General features: G+C 41.6%; 1 protein-coding gene across 1 annotated transcript in view; it reads left to right on the top strand.

Moving 5' to 3' along the window:
- Positions 1-1,918: 1,918 nt before the first annotated feature.
- Positions 1,919-18,646, top strand: part of LOC128699676 (26S proteasome non-ATPase regulatory subunit 10-like) — a gene marked incomplete at both ends in the record, with an annotated part of 97,161 nt that continues 80,433 nt past the window's right edge. Inside the window, 2 exons of the mRNA XM_070080736.1 lie at positions 1,919-2,017; positions 8,366-8,464. Of these exons, the coding sequence (XP_069936837.1) occupies positions 1,919-2,017; positions 8,366-8,464 (198 nt within the window). The remainder of the gene's footprint in view (positions 2,018-8,365; positions 8,465-18,646) is intronic.

The following is an 18,646-nucleotide window of genomic DNA, read 5'->3' as shown; positions in this document are numbered from 1 at the left end:
TTTCCTTTTTTTGTGTGTGTGTGTGTATTTCCTACTGGTGTGTGTTTTCCTGCCCCATTACAATCTTCAGCACTAGTACAAAAATGGAGCCTTCACCAGTTATTTCAAGTAATTTATCTTCACTATTTCTAGAGGCATTCCCTTGTTTTCTATCTCCCTTGGTATTGCTAGTTTGTAACATTGGTTTTTGCATATCCTTGGCTGCCCCTTTTTCCCCACTAAAGTTCATGTCTCCCTTCAGGCCTCTAACATTCATTCCTCTATTATTTCAGTTACTGTCTACCAGAACAGCATTTGCTTTCATTCCTCTGTTCTTACTGTTACTGTCCATCAGGACAGCATCTTCATCAGGGACGATAGCACCATCTGGCCCAGACTTTTTGTTTTCCCATTTGTTATAGAATGCTGTCAGGTTTTCTATGAAGGCCGTGATTTTATTCGACAGTTCGATCTCATTTGGGCATACCTAAAAACACTTCCCTGGTTTAATATATCTTGTAGATGATTCCTGAATATCTGCACAAGATGCGTGGGCCCATTTCCCACAAAAGTTGCACATAATCCATGCAGTAACCCGTTTGTTTATTTGGTTGTAGACTACACAGGATTTCATGATGTGATTTGATTGTTTTTTTTACTGTATGTTCTACTAATAACCTCCTTAAAGTATAGATCTATTTATTTGCATTGTATCTATTTGTATTTGTATGTGCATGTGTTTGGGACAATCTTATCATTCTAGTAGTTATTGTTTGGGTGTTTGATAAGGGCACGTAAAGCCCCATCAGCTTATGAATCTGGTCAGAGGATACCTTATTTTTTCAACGAATCCGTTTGGATGTTAAGGGCACCTAGAAACTCTTTCAGCTTTTTAACCAGTCATTGGTTCACTTATTTCTTGGATGAATCCGGACGAATCCGGTCAGTGGATCACTTATTTTGAACGAATCCGGTCGGTGATTTTGGACTAGCTCATGAAAAAACTACTGGAATATTATTCAGTAGAGTAATATGTTTCAGTTTGATACAGAAAGTATAACTTGCATATTGAAAAACCCGGTGACTTCTGACAGCTCCTACTATGACGAGCGGCTTGTGATATCTGACACCCTTTTTTACCGCCTGAATTTTTGGACATTCCACACTATTGGTTTTTACTGGTTATTAGCTACAGCAACACTGTGAAAACGTTTGTGGATAATAGATGATTTTATGTTGGTATAAACATTCACTGACAACTCGACAGTGTTTATCGTATTTCTACAAAGCTTTACACTTTTCGTATTTCCTCAAGATTGTGCACCTTTTCGCATTTCAATAGGATTTTTTTGCTCAATGGTATCACTAGATTACAGGTCAGGTACACTAGCAGGTTTAGGAAGATTATTAATACGAGCTGACCTGCGTGGTAGGATCCTGGCAACTGTTTACAACCTGAACCTATCTCTTTAGGCCTAACACTTCAGCCTTAATTTTCACCATAGCATTTATTATGGTATCTTATTTATACACTACGGTACAACTGTGATATACACTATACCACAGTGTATGACACTATTATCAGGGGAGACTTTCCTCTCTCAAAATTGTTCTAATATTTTTGTTATTTGCATATGGCTCTGCTGTGGTACTGCACTATTTCTCCTTTTTTGACTCGGTGTATACTATTTTCTGTTTAATTAGTTCCAAGTGCTGGAGGAATGTACCTTGTAAGTTCACTGGCACACGCAAGAGAGACCGTGATAATCACGAAAAACACCGATCACGGCGGAGCATGAAGCTCTGGAGAAACTGTCTAAAGCAGTTTTCAAAGCAAATTAGACATACATGAGTGGAAATGGTTGGCTGTCCTTAGTCTTCTTATTATGAGCCAGTAGAAATTATGCTATATTTTAATATTGTTATGTTGGTATTGCAGGTAAGGGAGCGCTGCACGAGGCTGCATGGCTGGGTAATACCCGGGTTGTTAAGACATTGCTGGACCACCATGCTGACGTCTCCGCTGTGGATAATAACGGTACTGTGTTCTCAAGTCTTCTTTATTTGCATTCTTGCTTCTGTTTGCCTGGTCTTAACCTTCTCTATTTGGTTTTAGGTTAGGTGTGCATCGGGTGCCCAAGAACTAGAGCTCATTTACCACGAGCACTACTATCAGGTGTACTGGCAAGGATAACCCTCATGAGGTAAATAAAGGTTATGGCTATCACCGGCGGGGTTACTCGTGTTGGACAACAAGACTTTGACTGAACGTGATGAAGAGAAGTATAAAAAACTTTTTGAGGAAAAGTTAGATGATAATCATAATGAATCTTCTGAACTTGAACCTAGCTAAATAATGAGCAACTACTGTTATTATCTAAAAGAAGACAACACCGTTTACATAGAATGAATCGCATTCAGTACATATTTTGCCTGCTGTATGCATTGTAAGAGAATCGTGTGAATAAATCAAGAAAATGGCCGAAACAATAAATGGAGGTTAGTATATTAATAACGAATAGAGGGAATTGATGAGACTGTGCATCCGTCATCACTGCCGATCTTGCTACTGGCAAGACACAGTTCGCTCGATTCCCGCTGGAGAGGGGAATTTATATTCCACGAGCGCCACCTCCTCTCTCACAGTGCTGTTGCAACGTGTGAAAATCAAGACTGTGAATGGAGTAATCAATGACTCCGCGAAGCTAGCTTTAGCTACCGCCGTTAGGATGTGCCTGCAGGTCAAATTTACGGCAATCCACTCTCTGAAGGACTGCTTCATTGTCGTCTGCACAGACGACAATGAAGCTTCAAAACTAATGGACGACTCTTCAGTCAAGACACCACAGTTCACAATATCCCCGTCTCCATTCTTGAAGTCGAAACGTTCAGTCTTTGTGAAAAGACTGGACAAGATCATCACTTCTCTCTCTCTCTTTACTGAAGCTCTGAAGACATCTGAAGAAGAATAAAACACCTGGGCCTCATCTATGCTAGAGATTATATTCTCAGACTTCTCCATGGCTGCCCAAGCTCTCTCTGACGGTCTGGCCTTCTCTTATTACCACATTCACCCAAGCCATATAGAACCAGAACGTTTCACACATACCTCCCACTGCTGGACCTACTACTCCTATAATCACACCACCAAGGACTGTCCCATCAAGGATAAGAACTTTTGTTCAAAATGTAGGAATGATGGACACGAATTCAGATCCTGCACCATCACTACGGCTCCAACATGTCTTAATTGCAGCTAACTGCCCACTCAGGAAAGAAATCACATTGAAGAAAATTAAAGAAGATCTGAAGAAGAACACCTCCAATTCACCGACATACGCTGCAATAACCAAACTACAAGCTGACACCACCAAGATTCTACACGCCACTCTACTGACACCTTCGCCTAGCAACTCTCTCCACTTCCCGACGGTGCTTCCTCCAAGGTGGTGCACTGCATGGTGTATGGCATTTTCAACACCACTATTAACGAACTATTCCGTCTGAACAACATGCCTGCTTTCAATATCCCGGACTCCACAGTTTCAGCTGACATCCTTAAGATCCCTCCCAACCTCGTGAACTTTACTGCACCTGCAGACGTGTTTCCTGCCCGAGTCCCAGCTCACCCCACATGGGGTCTTCCCAGCTCACCCCACATGGGGTCTTCCCAGGGGTCTTTAGCTCACCCACATGGGTCTTCCCAGCTCAGCTCAGCTCCACATGGGGTCTTCCCAGCTCACCCCACATGGGTCTTCCCAGCTCACCCCACATGGGGTCTTCCCAGCTCACCCCACATGGGGTCTTCCCAGCTCACCCCACATGGGTCTTCCCAGCTCACCCCACATGGGGTCTTCCCAGCTCACCCCACATGGGGTCTTCCCAGCTCCCACATGGGGTCTCAGCTCACCCCACATGGGGTCTTCCCAGCTCACCCCACATGGGGTCTTCCCAGCTCACCCCACATGGGGTCTTCCCAGCTCACCCCACATGGGGTCTTCCCAGCTCACCCCACATGGGGTCTTCCCAGCTCACTCCACATGGGGGTCTTCCCAACTCACCACACATGGGGTCTTCCCAGCTCACCCCACATGGGGTCTTCCCAGCTCACCCCACATGGGGTCTTCCCAGCTCACCCCACATGGGGTCTTCCCAGCTCACCCCACATGGGGTCTTCCCAGCTCACCCCACATGGGGTCTTCCCAGCTCACCCCACATGGGGTCTTCCCAGCTCACCCCACATGGGGTCTTCCCAGCTCACCCCACATGGGGTCTTCCCAGCTCACCCCACATGGGGTCTTTCCATCTCACCCCACATGGGGTCTTCCCAGCTCAACCCACATGGAGTCTTCCAGGCTCAACCCACATGGGATCTTCCCAGCTCACCCCACATGGGGTCTTCCCAGCTCACCCCACATGGGGTCTTCCCAGCTCACCCCACATGGGGTCTTCCCAGCTCACCCCACCTGGGGTCTTCCCAGCTCACCCCACATGGGGTCTTCCCAGCTCACCCCACATGGGGTCTTCCCAGCTCACCCCACATGGGGTCTTCCCAGCTCACCCCACATGGGGTCTTCCCAACTCACCCCACATGGGGTCTTCCCAGCTCACCCCACATGGGGTCTTCCCAACTCACCCCACATGGGATCCTCCCAACTCACCCCACATGGGATCCTCCCAACTTACCCCACATGGGATCCTCCCAACTCACCCCACATGGGATCCTCCCAACTCACCCCACATGGGATCCTCCCAACTCACCCCACATGGGATCCTCCCAACTTACCCCACAAGGGGTCTTCCCAACTTACCCCACAAGGGGTCTTCCCAACTTACCCCACAAGGGGTCTTCCCAACTTACCCCACAAGGGGTCTTCCCAACTTACCCCACATGGGGTCTTACCTTTACTCTCTTGATCTTGATGGGATTGAGAATGGTTAATTTGACCCGACTCACAAGGGTCAATTAAAATGTTTTCATTCATATTCAGTCACCTCATGGGTATAATTAATCATAGGGAGAGTATTTGAATTATTGAAACAATTGTGTAGTTATCGCAATATATTTTTGGACCTTCAGAATGCAAAGAATATGAAGTTAGTGAATATAATTGAAAAGTTCTTTAAAAAAACTTCTCAATGATCAAGTTGATTTGTAGGTCATTATAATAACCACTCTGTATATATTTATTTTTAGAGGCAAGTTGCGTCCTGCTGCAGAAATGGAAAAAAAGACGAGGATTATACTATTGTAAATATTGTGTCAGGATTGTTTGGTTATTAAAGTCCACTATGATCTTGGGTGTTACAAAAATTATACAGTGTATATTTAAGACAGAGTAAAAATAGAAAGGTAGATATTGCTGTTGTTCCAGACTGTGCATATACAAAGACATGATATATCGTACAGGGTTTTGTGTTCCTGTCAAGAATATGTGAAGACTGTAGTAACTGTGACGGTGTTTTAACATGATGCGGGATGACAGTTATGATGACAGTACTGATGACAGTACTGATGACAGTACTGATGACAGTACTGATGACAGTACTGATGACAGTACTGATGACAGTAATGATGACAGTACTGATGACAGTACTGATGACAGTAATGATGACAGTAATGATGACAGTTATGATGACAGTAATGATGACAGTAATGATGACAGTTATGATGACAGTTATGATGACAGTAATGATGACACTTATGATTAGAGTAATGATGACAGTCATTACGAGTTATGACAGTAATGATAAACAGTTATAATGACAGTTATGATAACAGTAATGATGACAGTAATTATGAGTTATGACAGTAATGACGATAGTTATAATAACAGTAATGACGACAGTTATAATGACAGTAATGATGATAGTTATAATGACAGTAATGACGACAATTATGACGACAGTTATGACGACAGTAATGATGACAGTAATGATGACAGTAATGACAGTAATGATGACAGTAATGATGACAGTTATGACGACAGTTATGACGACAGTGATGATGACAGTAATGATGACAGTAATGACGACAATAATGACAGTAATGACGGCAGTAATGATGACAGTGATGACAGTAATGATGACAGTAATGACAGTAATGATGGCAGTAATGATGACAGTAATGATGGCAGTAATGATGACAGTAATGACAGTAATGATGACAGTAATGACAGTAATGATGACAGTAATAATAGTAATGACAGTAATGATGACAGTAATGATAATAATGACAGTAATGACGACAGTAATGACAGTAATGATGACAGTAATGATGACAATAATGACAGTAATGACAGTAATGACAGTAATGATGACAGTAATGACAGTAATGATGACAGTAATGATGACAGTAATGACAGTAATGACGACAGTAATGATGGCAGTAATGATGACAGTAATGACAGTAATGACAGTAATGATGACAGTAATGGCAGTAATGACGACAGTAATGATGACAGTAATGACAGTAATGACAGTAATGACAGTAATGATAGTAATGATGACAGTAATGACAGTAATGATGACAGTAATGACAGTAACGACAGTAATGATGGCAGTAATTACAGTAATGACAGTAATGATGACAGTAATGACAGTAATGATGACAGTAATGACAGTAATGACAGTAATGACAGTAATGATGACAGTAATGATGACAGTAATGACAGTAATGACAGTAACGACAGTAATGATGGCAGTAATGACAGTAATGATGACAGTAATGGCAGTAATGATGACAGTAATGATGACAGTAATGACGACAGTAATGATGACAGTAATGGCAGTAATGACGACAGTAATGATGACAGTAATGACAGTAATGATGACAGTAATGACAGTAATGACGACAGTAATGATGACAGTAATAATGACAGTAATGGCGACAGTAATGATGACAGTAATAATGACAGTAATGGCGACAGTAATGACAGTAATGATGACAGTAATAATGACAGTAATGATGACAGTAATAATGACAGTAATGATGACAGTAATAATGACAGTAATGACAGTAATGATGACAGTAATGATGACAGTAATAATGACAGTAATGACGACAGTAATGATGACAGTAATGATGACAGTAATAATGACAGTAATGATGACAGTAATAATGACAGTAATGATGACAGTAATAATGACAGTAATGATGACAGTAATAATGACAGTAATATTTGGACAGTTCTCAACATTAGAGGGAAGACACTACATAATCTGTTATCATGATGTTATCCTACATAATCTGTTATAATGATGTTATCCTACATAATCTGTTATAATGATGTTATCCTACATAATCTGTTATAATGATGTTATCCTACATAATCTGTTATAATGATGTTATCCTACATAATCTGTTATAATGATGTTATCCTACATAATCTGTTATAATGATGTTATCCTACATAATCTGTTATAATGATGTTATCCTACATAATCTGTTATAATGATGTTATCCTACATAATCTGTTATAATGATGTTATCCTACATAATCTGTTATAATGATGTTATCCTACATAATCTGTTATAATGATGTTATCCTACATAATCTGTTATAATGATGTTATCCTACATAATCTGTTATCATGATGTTATCCTACATAATCTGTTATCATGATGTTATCCTACATAATCTGTTATAATGATGTTATCCTACATAATCTGTTATAATGATGTTATCCTACATAATCTGTTATAATGATGTTATCCTACATAATCTGTTATAATGATGTTATCCTACATAATCTGTTATAATGATGTTATCCTACATAATCTGTTATAATGATGTTATCCTACATAATCTGTTATAATGATGTTATCCTACATAATCTGTTATAATGATGTTATCCTACATAATCTGTTATAATGATGTTATCCTACATAATCTGTTATAATGATGTTATCCTACATAATCTGTTATAATGATGTTATCCTACATAATCTGTTATAATGATGTTATCCTACATAATCTGTTATAATGATGTTATCCTACATAATCTGTTATAATGATGTTATCCTACATAATCTGTTATCATGATGTTATCCTACATAATCTGTTATCATGATGTTATCCTACATAATCTGTTATCATGATGTTATCCTACATAATCTGTTATCATGATGTTATCCTACATAATCTGTTATCATGATGTTATCCTACTTACTAACACAATTTTTGGATAATTTCACTGCACCTCTTAGTCACATCCGGTAATTATTCCTCACCAAACACACACACACACAAATATTGTGCCTGTAAGTCTTTCTATTTAACAAACTAAAAAAAAAAATATCTACTATCATCTTAAAAATAGTTCCCTTTTGAGTTGGGTTAGGTTACTCTCAGTGGTTAATAATAAAATCTTGCACTACCCACAGGCCAGACGCCTCTTCACTACGCTGCGGAGCTGCAGAATGCCAGGGTAACTAAGATGTTGCTAGCCAGACATGCTGATGTGCAAGCCACAGATAATGAAGGTACACTATATTCTTTTTAACTTCTTCTTTCATCCTATTTCATATTTTCACTTTTCTTGTTTACGTTGGCACGTGGCCTGGTGGCTAAAGCTCTCGTTTCACACGCTGAGTGTGTCAGGTTCGATTCCCGGCCAGGGTAGAAACATTGGACGTGTTTCCATATACGGTTGTCTGTGTTCACCCATCAGTAAGTTTGGTACCACCCTACCCCCGGCCGGGATTGAACCCGCGGTCATAGAGTCTCAAAACTCCAGCCCGTCGCGCTAGCCACTAGACCAGCTAGCCACAATAAGATTCATCCAACTAGGTATATTTCTACACCATAGGAAAGTTAGCACAGGCACCTCTGTGACCACAAATGCAAGTTTTTACAGACGAATCTCCAGCTAGCGTGGCCGTGACGAACTCTAGCTCAAGTCCCTTCACTGCCGTCAACATGACTTAAGAAATCGTAATGACACGATTGCAAATAAACCATACCCCCGGCCGGGATTGAACCCGCGGTCATAGAGTCTCAAAACTCCAGCCCGTCGCGCTAGCCACTAGACCAGCTCTATGACCGCGGGTTCAATCCCGGCCGGGGGTATGGTTTATTTGCAATCGTGTCATTACGATTTCTTAAGTCATGTTGACGGCAGTGAAGGGACTTGAGCTAGAGTTCGTCACGGCCACGCTAGCTGGAGATTCGTCTGTAAAAACTTGCATTTGTGGTCACAGAGGTGCCTGTGCTAACTTTCCTATGGTGTAGAAATATACCTAGTTGGATGAATCTTATTGTGGCTAGCTGGTCTAGTGGCTAGCGCGACGGGCTGGAGTTTTGAGACTCTATGACCGCGGGTTCAATCCCGGCCGGGGGTATGGTTTATTTGCAATCGTGTCATTACGATTTCTTAAGTCACTCTATGACCGCGGGTTCAATCCCGGCCGGGGGTATGGTTTAAACTGGATGTCACACTGGAGGGAGTATGGAAGAAGTGAACGTTTTTATATTTTATTTAAAAAACACAGTATACATGTATGGTATGCATAATTGATTTAAAACACAGTATACATGTATGGTACATAATTGATTTAAAACAAAACACGTGAAGCATTATATAAGACAACAACATATATATAACTAAACAGAGGACTACCTGAACATACCTTAAACACAAAATAACTATATAACCAAAACCTGATACTCTATTCATATTGTGTATAAAATTTTATATACAAAAACAATATCATATAAACTAATACATTGCACACTCCATGGTACAAATGGTTATATAAAATAACTATCAGAAACCTACATGACTCTTGAAGTTGAAACATGGTGTTCTTTATTTTTGTTTTTGTATATAATGAAAATGGAATCAAAATATGCAAAAAGCCCTTAATAATTAACCCAAGACTTTTACAGATCCAGCATGTATGGTTACATATGAGGAAACACTGAGACACCTAATACCCCGACCAACCCCCTATTTAGTTTCTTAAACTAATTATAAACCCACAAAAAATATACCTTGCTTGTATACAGTGATATTAGTAAAGGGGCTTAATTGAACATCAACTGACTATGTGCACCACAAATGATAAAAAAAAATACATGTGATATCACTGGGTGACAGAGCAACATATTATCCCACAAAAGCTGCTGCCCAAGGAACTTGAATGTCCAAAGATTACAATATAGGATATTATACATCTCAACCCCCCTCCTCACAGTGGTGACCGCTACTACATATACAAAACAATCTTAAGCAAATTAAACTTTTTGCCCTTCATCAAAAGTTTACAATCATCACCAAAAGGTCTGCTTATGAACATTCCCCTTGAAGGCCACAAATGACTAAAGGCTTACAAATGACTAAACAAAACCTAACGGGAATCTCAGGAAAGACCCAACATACTTCACCAAACCCCAGCCATAGTCGGGAACCGGTTCAGTCTTGCAAGAGGCTGGAACATATATTGAAATATTGCTTTTTATCTGTATTATCGAGATGCATGACCATTTTAGGATTAATCCAGGATCTCAGTTCCACACATCGCCACAGCCATACACACACAGAGGCATGGAACCATTCATAATACATACACGTCACTCACTAAAACCCGCCTTCTACTCTGAAGTCCCGAACCCACCGTTTGGTGCTACCACGGGGGGGGGAGTCCAGCCCCCCGTTGCCTTACCCCACCCGCAGTTGCAGCAACCTTTGAACAGTAAGACTTCGATAGTTTGCAGGAAAACTATTATCCCAACTTCTACCATATATGAGTTTATTTCTGCAATACGTTCTGTAGAGGCCTGCCGCAATTGCCCTGATCCTAACTAATCATCCCCCGGTTTCCCGCATACTCCACGAGATACAGAGGAAATCAGCCACCACGTACATTATTGCTTTTCGTACCTCACTTGATACTCCGCTAACGTCCAATGTTAAGGCCCGTAGGGTTGAGATACTTTCCCCACTAAGAAAGTCGAAAACCCGCCCAAACCACGAACGAACTTTGTCCAATTTATCACAAAAGTAGACTGCATGAAAAGCTGTTTCTTCTAGACTGTAGCATAAGCAATCTGCCTCCCTTACCAAACCCATCCTATTTAAGACCGATTTTGATGCTAAAATCCCCATGACAAATCTGTACACCAATTCACGAACCCTTGGTGCCAACTTAAGTTTACAAAACCCTCCCATATTTCCCCCCAATTATACAGCGGAAAAACAGACAATCCCTGAACAATTTCCCCACGATAACATATTCTGACAATTTGCTCCACCCTGATCCGTTGCACATTTCTCAACTTTAACAACAAATGCAGCATGTCTTCACACTCGATTAATCCCCTGCTGCTCCACCATTTACGCATTTCGATCATTACCCGACCCACCCGGATGCCCTTCTCACCGCCCGCCCTGAGGAACCGCTGCTTTACATAGAGGGCCTTCACCCGTGGCCCCAAAGCCAAGAGACCTAAACCCCCACGACGAACATGGGTCATGACAACCTCCCGACTTAACCAAGCACTCCCGAAACCCCAAACATAATGTAAGACCTTTCTCTGCAGTTCCTGAATATCCAAGTCTCTTAAAGGGTACACCTCAGCCACATCCCATACCTTACTATAAACAAGTGTATTAACCACTACTGTCCTCTGTTGCAATGAGACATCCCCAGCTCGTAACCCCGGAAGTCGATCTAAAGCCTTGTTAACCACCAATTCAGAGTTTACCCTTCGGCCCTCCCTCTCATCTGCCATGTACACGATACCACATATTCTAAGTTGCACCACGACTGACCACCCATACCTTTCGCCCAAACCCCCCCCCCCCACCCCACCCATGTACCCACCTCCAATAATTTCGATTTTGCCTTTTTGATGCACATGTCAGACTCTGCCCCAAAAAAACCAACAATCCATCCCACGGTCTGCAAATCCTCCTCCCCTTTTAACAAAATCGTGGTATCATCTACGTACCCGACCACACGCGCTGCATGGTCACTGCTCAGCGCTCCATGCCTCAAACCACCATCCACCAGCTCATAAAAGGGGTTTTGCATACAAGTAAAAAGCAGCTGGGAGAGGGGGCACCCTTGCCTCAAACCCCTTTCCATACGGACAGGCTTCCCCAATTTACCGTTTACTTGTACTCGTACCATAGCCAAGGCATACAAGGTATCAACCCATCTTACAATCCCCTCTCCAAAACCCTGCTTCAATAAAATAAGCCTCAATAAATCTCTATCAACACAGTCATAAGCATTTTGCCAGTCAAGCCCGAGGACACCCCCCCCCCCCCTTGACATTCCCCCAAAAACTCCCTAATACGTACATGTCCTTCCATCATGCTCCTACCTGGTATGCCTAGCTGTCCCTCATGAATAACAGATCCCATAACCTTCCTCATTCTGTTTCCTAAAACTTTTGCAAAGATTTTATAGTCCGAGCACATAAGAGATATTGTTCTATATTCACTCAGATCCTCCCCCCTCCCTTTTTGGGCACCAACACAACTACCCCCGTACTTTGTGACATACCTAACCTCCCCTCCGTGACCATGCAATTCAATACATCAACCAAACAATGCTTAATACTTCCCCAATGCTCCCTATAAAAATCATTCGAAATGCCATCTATACCTGGTGCCTTTCCTTTACTCATACTAAAAATCGCCTCCTCTACCTCCTCCACTCGAATTCTACCTTCTAGTACCGTTCTATCCCTGTCACTTATAACTTTTCTGAAATCCCTCCCCACCAGGCCACCCGCATGGACCCCCCTACTCCCTGCCGTAGCTTGTCCCCAAACCATAGATCAGCATAAAAACTCATGCTGTCCATGGTGAGGAGTACTTGACCCGGCAGGTAACCACCCAAACCCGTGCATACTTCCAATTGCAAGAGGGACGTCGCCAGTTGTCTGACCCTAAATTTACGCAAGACACAACCATGAGAGAGTGGGTGAGATGTTATCAACAAATTTTGTTGAAAATAAGAAAAAGTTTTGGAGTGAGATTAACAAGTTAAGGAAGCCTAGAGAACAAATGGATTTGTCAGTTAAAAATAGGAGAGGAGAGTTATTAAATGGAGAGTTAGAGGTATTGGGAAGATGGAGGGAATATTTTGAGGAATTGTTAAATGTTGATGAAGATAGGGAGGCTGTGATTTCGTGTATAGGGCAAGGAGGAATAACATCTTGTAGGAGTGAGGAAGAGCCAGTTGTGAGTGTGGGGGAAGTTCGTGAGGCAGTAGGTAAAATGAAAGGGGGTAAGGCAGCCGGGATTGATGGGATAAAGATAGAAATGTTAAAAGCAGGTGGGGATATAGTTTTGGAGTGGTTGGTGCAATTATTTAATAAATGTATGGAAGAGGGTAAGGTACCTAGGGATTGGCAGAGAGCATGCATAGTTCCTTTGTATAAAGGCAAAGGGGATAAAAGAGAGTGCAAAAATTATAGGGGGATAAGTCTGCTGAGTATACCTGGTAAAGTGTATGGTAGAGTTATTATTGAAAGAATTAAGAGTAAGACGGAGAATAGGATAGCAGATGAACAAGGAGGCTTTAGGAAAGGTAGGGGGTGTGTGGACCAGGTGTTTACAGTGAAACATATAAGTGAACAGTATTTAGATAAGGCTAAAGAGGTCTTTGTGGCATTTATGGATTTGGAAAAGGCGTATGACAGGGTGGATAGGGGGGCAATGTGGCAGATGTTGCAAGTGTATGGTGTAGGAGGTAGGTTACTGAAAGCAGTGAAGAGTTTTTATGAGGATAGTGAGGCTCAAGTTAGAGTATGTAGGAAAGAGGGAAATTATTTCCCAGTAAAAGTAGGCCTTAGACAAGGATGTGTGATGTCACCGTGGTTGTTTAATATATTTATAGATGGGGTTGTAAGAGAAGTAAATGCGAGGGTCTTGACAAGAGGCGTGGAGTTAAAAGATAAAGAATCACACACTAAGTGGGAGTTGTCACAGCTGCTCTTTGCTGATGACACTGTGCTCTTGGGAGATTCTGAAGAGAAGTTGCAGAGATTGGTGGATGAATTTGGTAGGGTGTGCAAAAGAAGAAAATTAAAGGTGAATACAGGAAAGAGTAAGGTTATGAGGATAACAAAAAGATTAGGTGATGAAAGATTGAATATCAGATTGGAGGGAGAGAGTATGGAGGAGGTGAATGTATTCAGATATTTGGGAGTGGACGTGTCAGCGGATGGGTCTATGAAAGATGAGGTGAATCATAGAATTGATGAGGGAAAAAGAGTGAGTGGTGCACTTAGGAGTCTGTGGAGACAAAGAACTTTGTCCTTGGAGGCAAAGAGGGGAATGTATGAGAGTATAGTTTTACCAACGCTCTTATATGGGTGTGAAGCATGGGTGATGAATGTTGCAGCGAGGAGAAGGCTGGAGGCAGTGGAGATGTCATGTCTGAGGGCAATGTGTGGTGTGAATATAATGCAGAGAATTCGTAGTTTGGAAGTTAGGAGGAGGTGCGGGATTACCAAAACTGTTGTCCAGAGGGCTGAGGAAGGGTTGTTGAGGTGGTTCGGACATGTGGAGAGAATGGAGCGAAACAGAATGACTTCAAGAGTGTATCAGTCTGTAGTGGAAGGAAGGCGGGGTAGGGGTCGGCCTAGGAAAGGTTGGAGGGAGGGGGTTAAGGAGGTTTTGTGTGCGAGGGGCTTGGACTTCCAGCAGGCATGCATGAGCGTGTTTGATAGGAGTGAATGGAGACAAATGGTTTTTAATACTTGACGTGCTGTTGGAGTGTGAGCAAAGTAACATTTATGAAGGGGTTCAGGGAAACCGGCAGGCCGGACTTGAGTCCTGGAGATGGGAAGTACAGTGCCTGCACTCTGAAGGAGGGGTGTTAATGTTGCAGTTTAAAAACTGTAGTGTAAAGCACCCTTCTGGCAAGACAGTGATGGAGTGAATGATGGTGAAAGTTTTTCTTTTTCGGGCCACCCTGCCTTGGTGGGAATCGGCCAGTGTGATAAACCCTTTAATTTTAAAGAACTGCTAACATACATTCGGTAGCCTTTTAACCGTAACTCTCGCCCAAACTTATATGTAATTGTCTTCATGTATGAAACATACATCCACAGCGTACCTGCGCAAAAACCACTCCATCCACACACACTTAACCTCCGCCCACAGGCCATATACATTGATGGTAACTTGAATTCACAAAAGGAGGTTTTCCTCTGTTTGTGGGCCTTTCCCATTCCCACACGTACATTACACTGACCTTCTTTGACCTTTGACTTCCCAAGGCACCCCTCACCCCCCAGTGCCCTACCCATATGCTGGGCACTTCCCACAACTCCTTCTGCAAGTGGTGCCTCAGCCAATTTCGACCATAATTTCTTCCCAGGACGCTGTCCCGGTGTCAGGACCTCGTCCATATCCGACACTCCTGCAGTCCGTTTGCGGGAACCACCTTCCACACACATCTCCTCACCAGACGAAGTCTCCTGGTGGACTTCCACCACCACCTCATGCAACCATGTCATTGTAGTTACGTCCAGGTCCCCCACATTCGGGGGATCATCCTTCATCACTTCTTGACACTCTGGTGGAACGTCTGGGCCATGCTCTGCCCCATCCAGGAGATCGTGTAGCACGTTCTTCAGCAAACTTTCCTGTGACAACTCCACAGGCTCCGCAGGCCCTACAGATGGCGTGGGCACGTTTGTAGTGTCCATCGACAGGGTGGCACACGCCACAGACCGCGTTTCCTCTTGTTGTACCTCCTTACTCCAAAGTTTAGTTCCTTGTCCTGTCGAGGGACCAGTCCCCAGATCGAAGGCCTCGGTTCTTAGGACCACAGGAGAAGGTTCCCGGATGCGGACAACCAGGCGTCTGGAGCACTGAGCAGCCATATGGTCATACGAGTTGCATAACCTGCATGTCTTCCGTTGGCCTGCATAGTGAACAAAAACTTGGGTCTTGTAGCGTTCCATATGAACGTAAGATGGAATTGGCTGTTTTAATGTCATCTTGAGGGTGAAGGAGCCCTCTGGGAGCCCCTCGTATGGGCCCTCCCTCCACACTCCCTTGGTCGCTGCATGTACCGTGCCATATCTACCAAAATCTTTCCGAAGATCATACTCCTCCGCCTCGAAAGGCACGTTCCTTACTTTGACCCAGGTGACGTATGTGGAGACGTCATGCAGGCATACTTCTACGGCTGAATTCACCGCCATTTTCCTCTCTTGAAAAGCTTCCACAATCTTGAAGTAAAAGCCGGCATTTGCGAATTTCACAAAAATCCTCGACATCCCAATGAGAGCCACACCATATAATTCCTCAGTGGGGATGCTGTAGACGTCGAGAATAATGGTAGGCAACAAGACATGCATCGTTGCACCACTGAGAGAGCCATGAATGAATTCAACACACAGTGTTTACTCTTCTACCCTGACGATCCGCCATCTTGCGTACTGTAGTACACGGTTCGCCCCCAGGTGTAAGCAGGAGCAGGCTCAGAAAGCGTCCTCTCAGCCCGCAGGTTGAGAGACGAATGGTATTGAAGAAGTGAATGTTTTCAGATATTTGGGAGTTGAATTGTCAGCGGTTGCATTTATGAAGGATGAGGTTAACGGTGGAAGCGATGAAGGAAAAAAGGAAAGTGGTGCGTTGAGGTGTATGTGGAGACAAAAAAGTGTTATCCATGGAAGCAAAGAATAGAATGTACGAGAGCATTGTGGTACCAACACTCTTATATGAGTGTGAGGCATGGGTTGAGGTGTATGTGGAGACAAAAAAATGTTATCCATGGAAGCAAAGAATGGAATGTACGAGAGCATTGTGGTACCAACACTCTTATATGAGTGTGAGGCATGGGTTTCTTATAATAATATATCTTTATTCCTACATGTACAAGGTATACAGACCATAGCTGACATCAGTGACATACTACAATATAGAAAGCCACCAGGCCACGGGGCTGTTAAGGTGGTTTGGTCATTTAGAGAAGATGGAGAAAAATAGAATATATATATATATATATGCAATAAGATCACAGTAAACAGGTGATTTCAAAATATGCAAAACAACCACTCTGAAAGAATAGAGAAATTCCAAGCGCTTTCGTGACTACTCACATTATCAAGGAACTATGAAAGTGAAGCATCCAAGGAAGCTATATAAGGGGTCGGCCAGCACCTCACTATCAGATCCCACAACGGTTAAACACGTGACGCGCGGCGAGCCAACTTGGACAGGTCCTTTGCAAAACTCACCCCCAAGCTATTTATTTGTCCAGTGTATTATTAAATTCTACCCAAATTCTATTAATTATAAATGGATCTAATTTATATAAACCAAAGGAAATATTCATATTATTGTCAAAACTGCTTTTTATGAAACAAGATTCAATTATATTCCTGTCGACCATGGACTTGCTTGATACTACTTTACCATCAACTTGGTCAATTGGATGGTTAAAATCTCTTACTTAATAGAGCATTGGAAGTTTCTAATTATATTTATGTTTTTGATTAAGAATTCCCCCCAAAATGCTGATGGATGTGTCTATAAGATTCCTTGTAAAATTTGCGATAAAGTTTATTACGGTCAAACTGGTAAAAATCTCGAACTAAGATTAAAACAACATAAATATAGCATTAGAACTGGACAAGATTCCAATGCTCTATTTATTCATGTAAGAGATTTTAACCATCCAATTGATTTTCAAAAAGTTGAGAAAGTAGTATCAAGCAAGTCCATGGTCGACAGGAATATAATTGAATCTTGTTTCATAAAAAGCAGTTTTGACAATAATATGAATATTTCCTTTGGTTTATATAAATTAGATCCATTTATAATTAATAGAATTTGGGTAGAATTTAATAATACACTGGACAAATAAATAGCTTGGGGGTGAGTTTTGCAAAGGACCTGTCCAAGTTGGCTCGCCGCGCGTCACGTGTTTAACCGTTGTGGGATCTGATAGTGAGGTGCTGGCCGACCCCTTATATAGCTTCCTTGGATGCTTCACTTTCATAGTTCCTTGATAATGTGAGTAGTCACGAAAGCGCTTGGAATTTCTCTATTCTTTCAGAGTGGTTGTTTTGCATATATATATATATATATATATATATATATATATATATATATATATATATATATATATATATATATATATATATGTCGTGTGTGTGTGTGTGTGTGTGTGTGTGTGTGTGTGTGTGTGTTGCCGAATAGGCAGAACTTACGATCTTGGCTTAAATAGCAACGTTCATCTTGCCATATAGGACAAGTGAAAATTTGTGTATGCAACAATTTCGCCAAAATCATTCTGAACCTAACGAAAAAAATATATTTCACTGTGTTTGTTTAGTATTAAATTATTGTAAACAAATCTAAAATATATTTAGTTGAGTTAGGCTAAAATAAATTGTTCTTGTTATAATAAGGTTAGGTAAGTTTTCTAAGATTCTTTTGGTGCAAAATTATAAAATTTTACATTAACATTAATGAAAAAAATATATCTTTAAACGTATAAGAGAAAATTTTAGAAAGGACTTAATTTTAAATGAGTTCTTGCTAATTGACCAGTTTTACATATTCGGCACGACATATATATATATGTATGTATATATATATATATATATATATATATATATATATATATATATATATATATATATATATATAAAGGTTTCTTTTCCTGAATTAGCTGAAAAAAATTTGT

Source organism: Cherax quadricarinatus, unplaced genomic scaffold (assembly GCF_038502225.1).
Source record: "Cherax quadricarinatus isolate ZL_2023a unplaced genomic scaffold, ASM3850222v1 Contig882, whole genome shotgun sequence".
Classification (NCBI taxonomy): Eukaryota; Metazoa; Arthropoda; class Malacostraca; order Decapoda; family Parastacidae; genus Cherax; species Cherax quadricarinatus.
The sequence above is the reverse complement of the archived record's forward strand: the minus strand, read 5'-3'. Positions and strand labels throughout refer to the sequence as shown.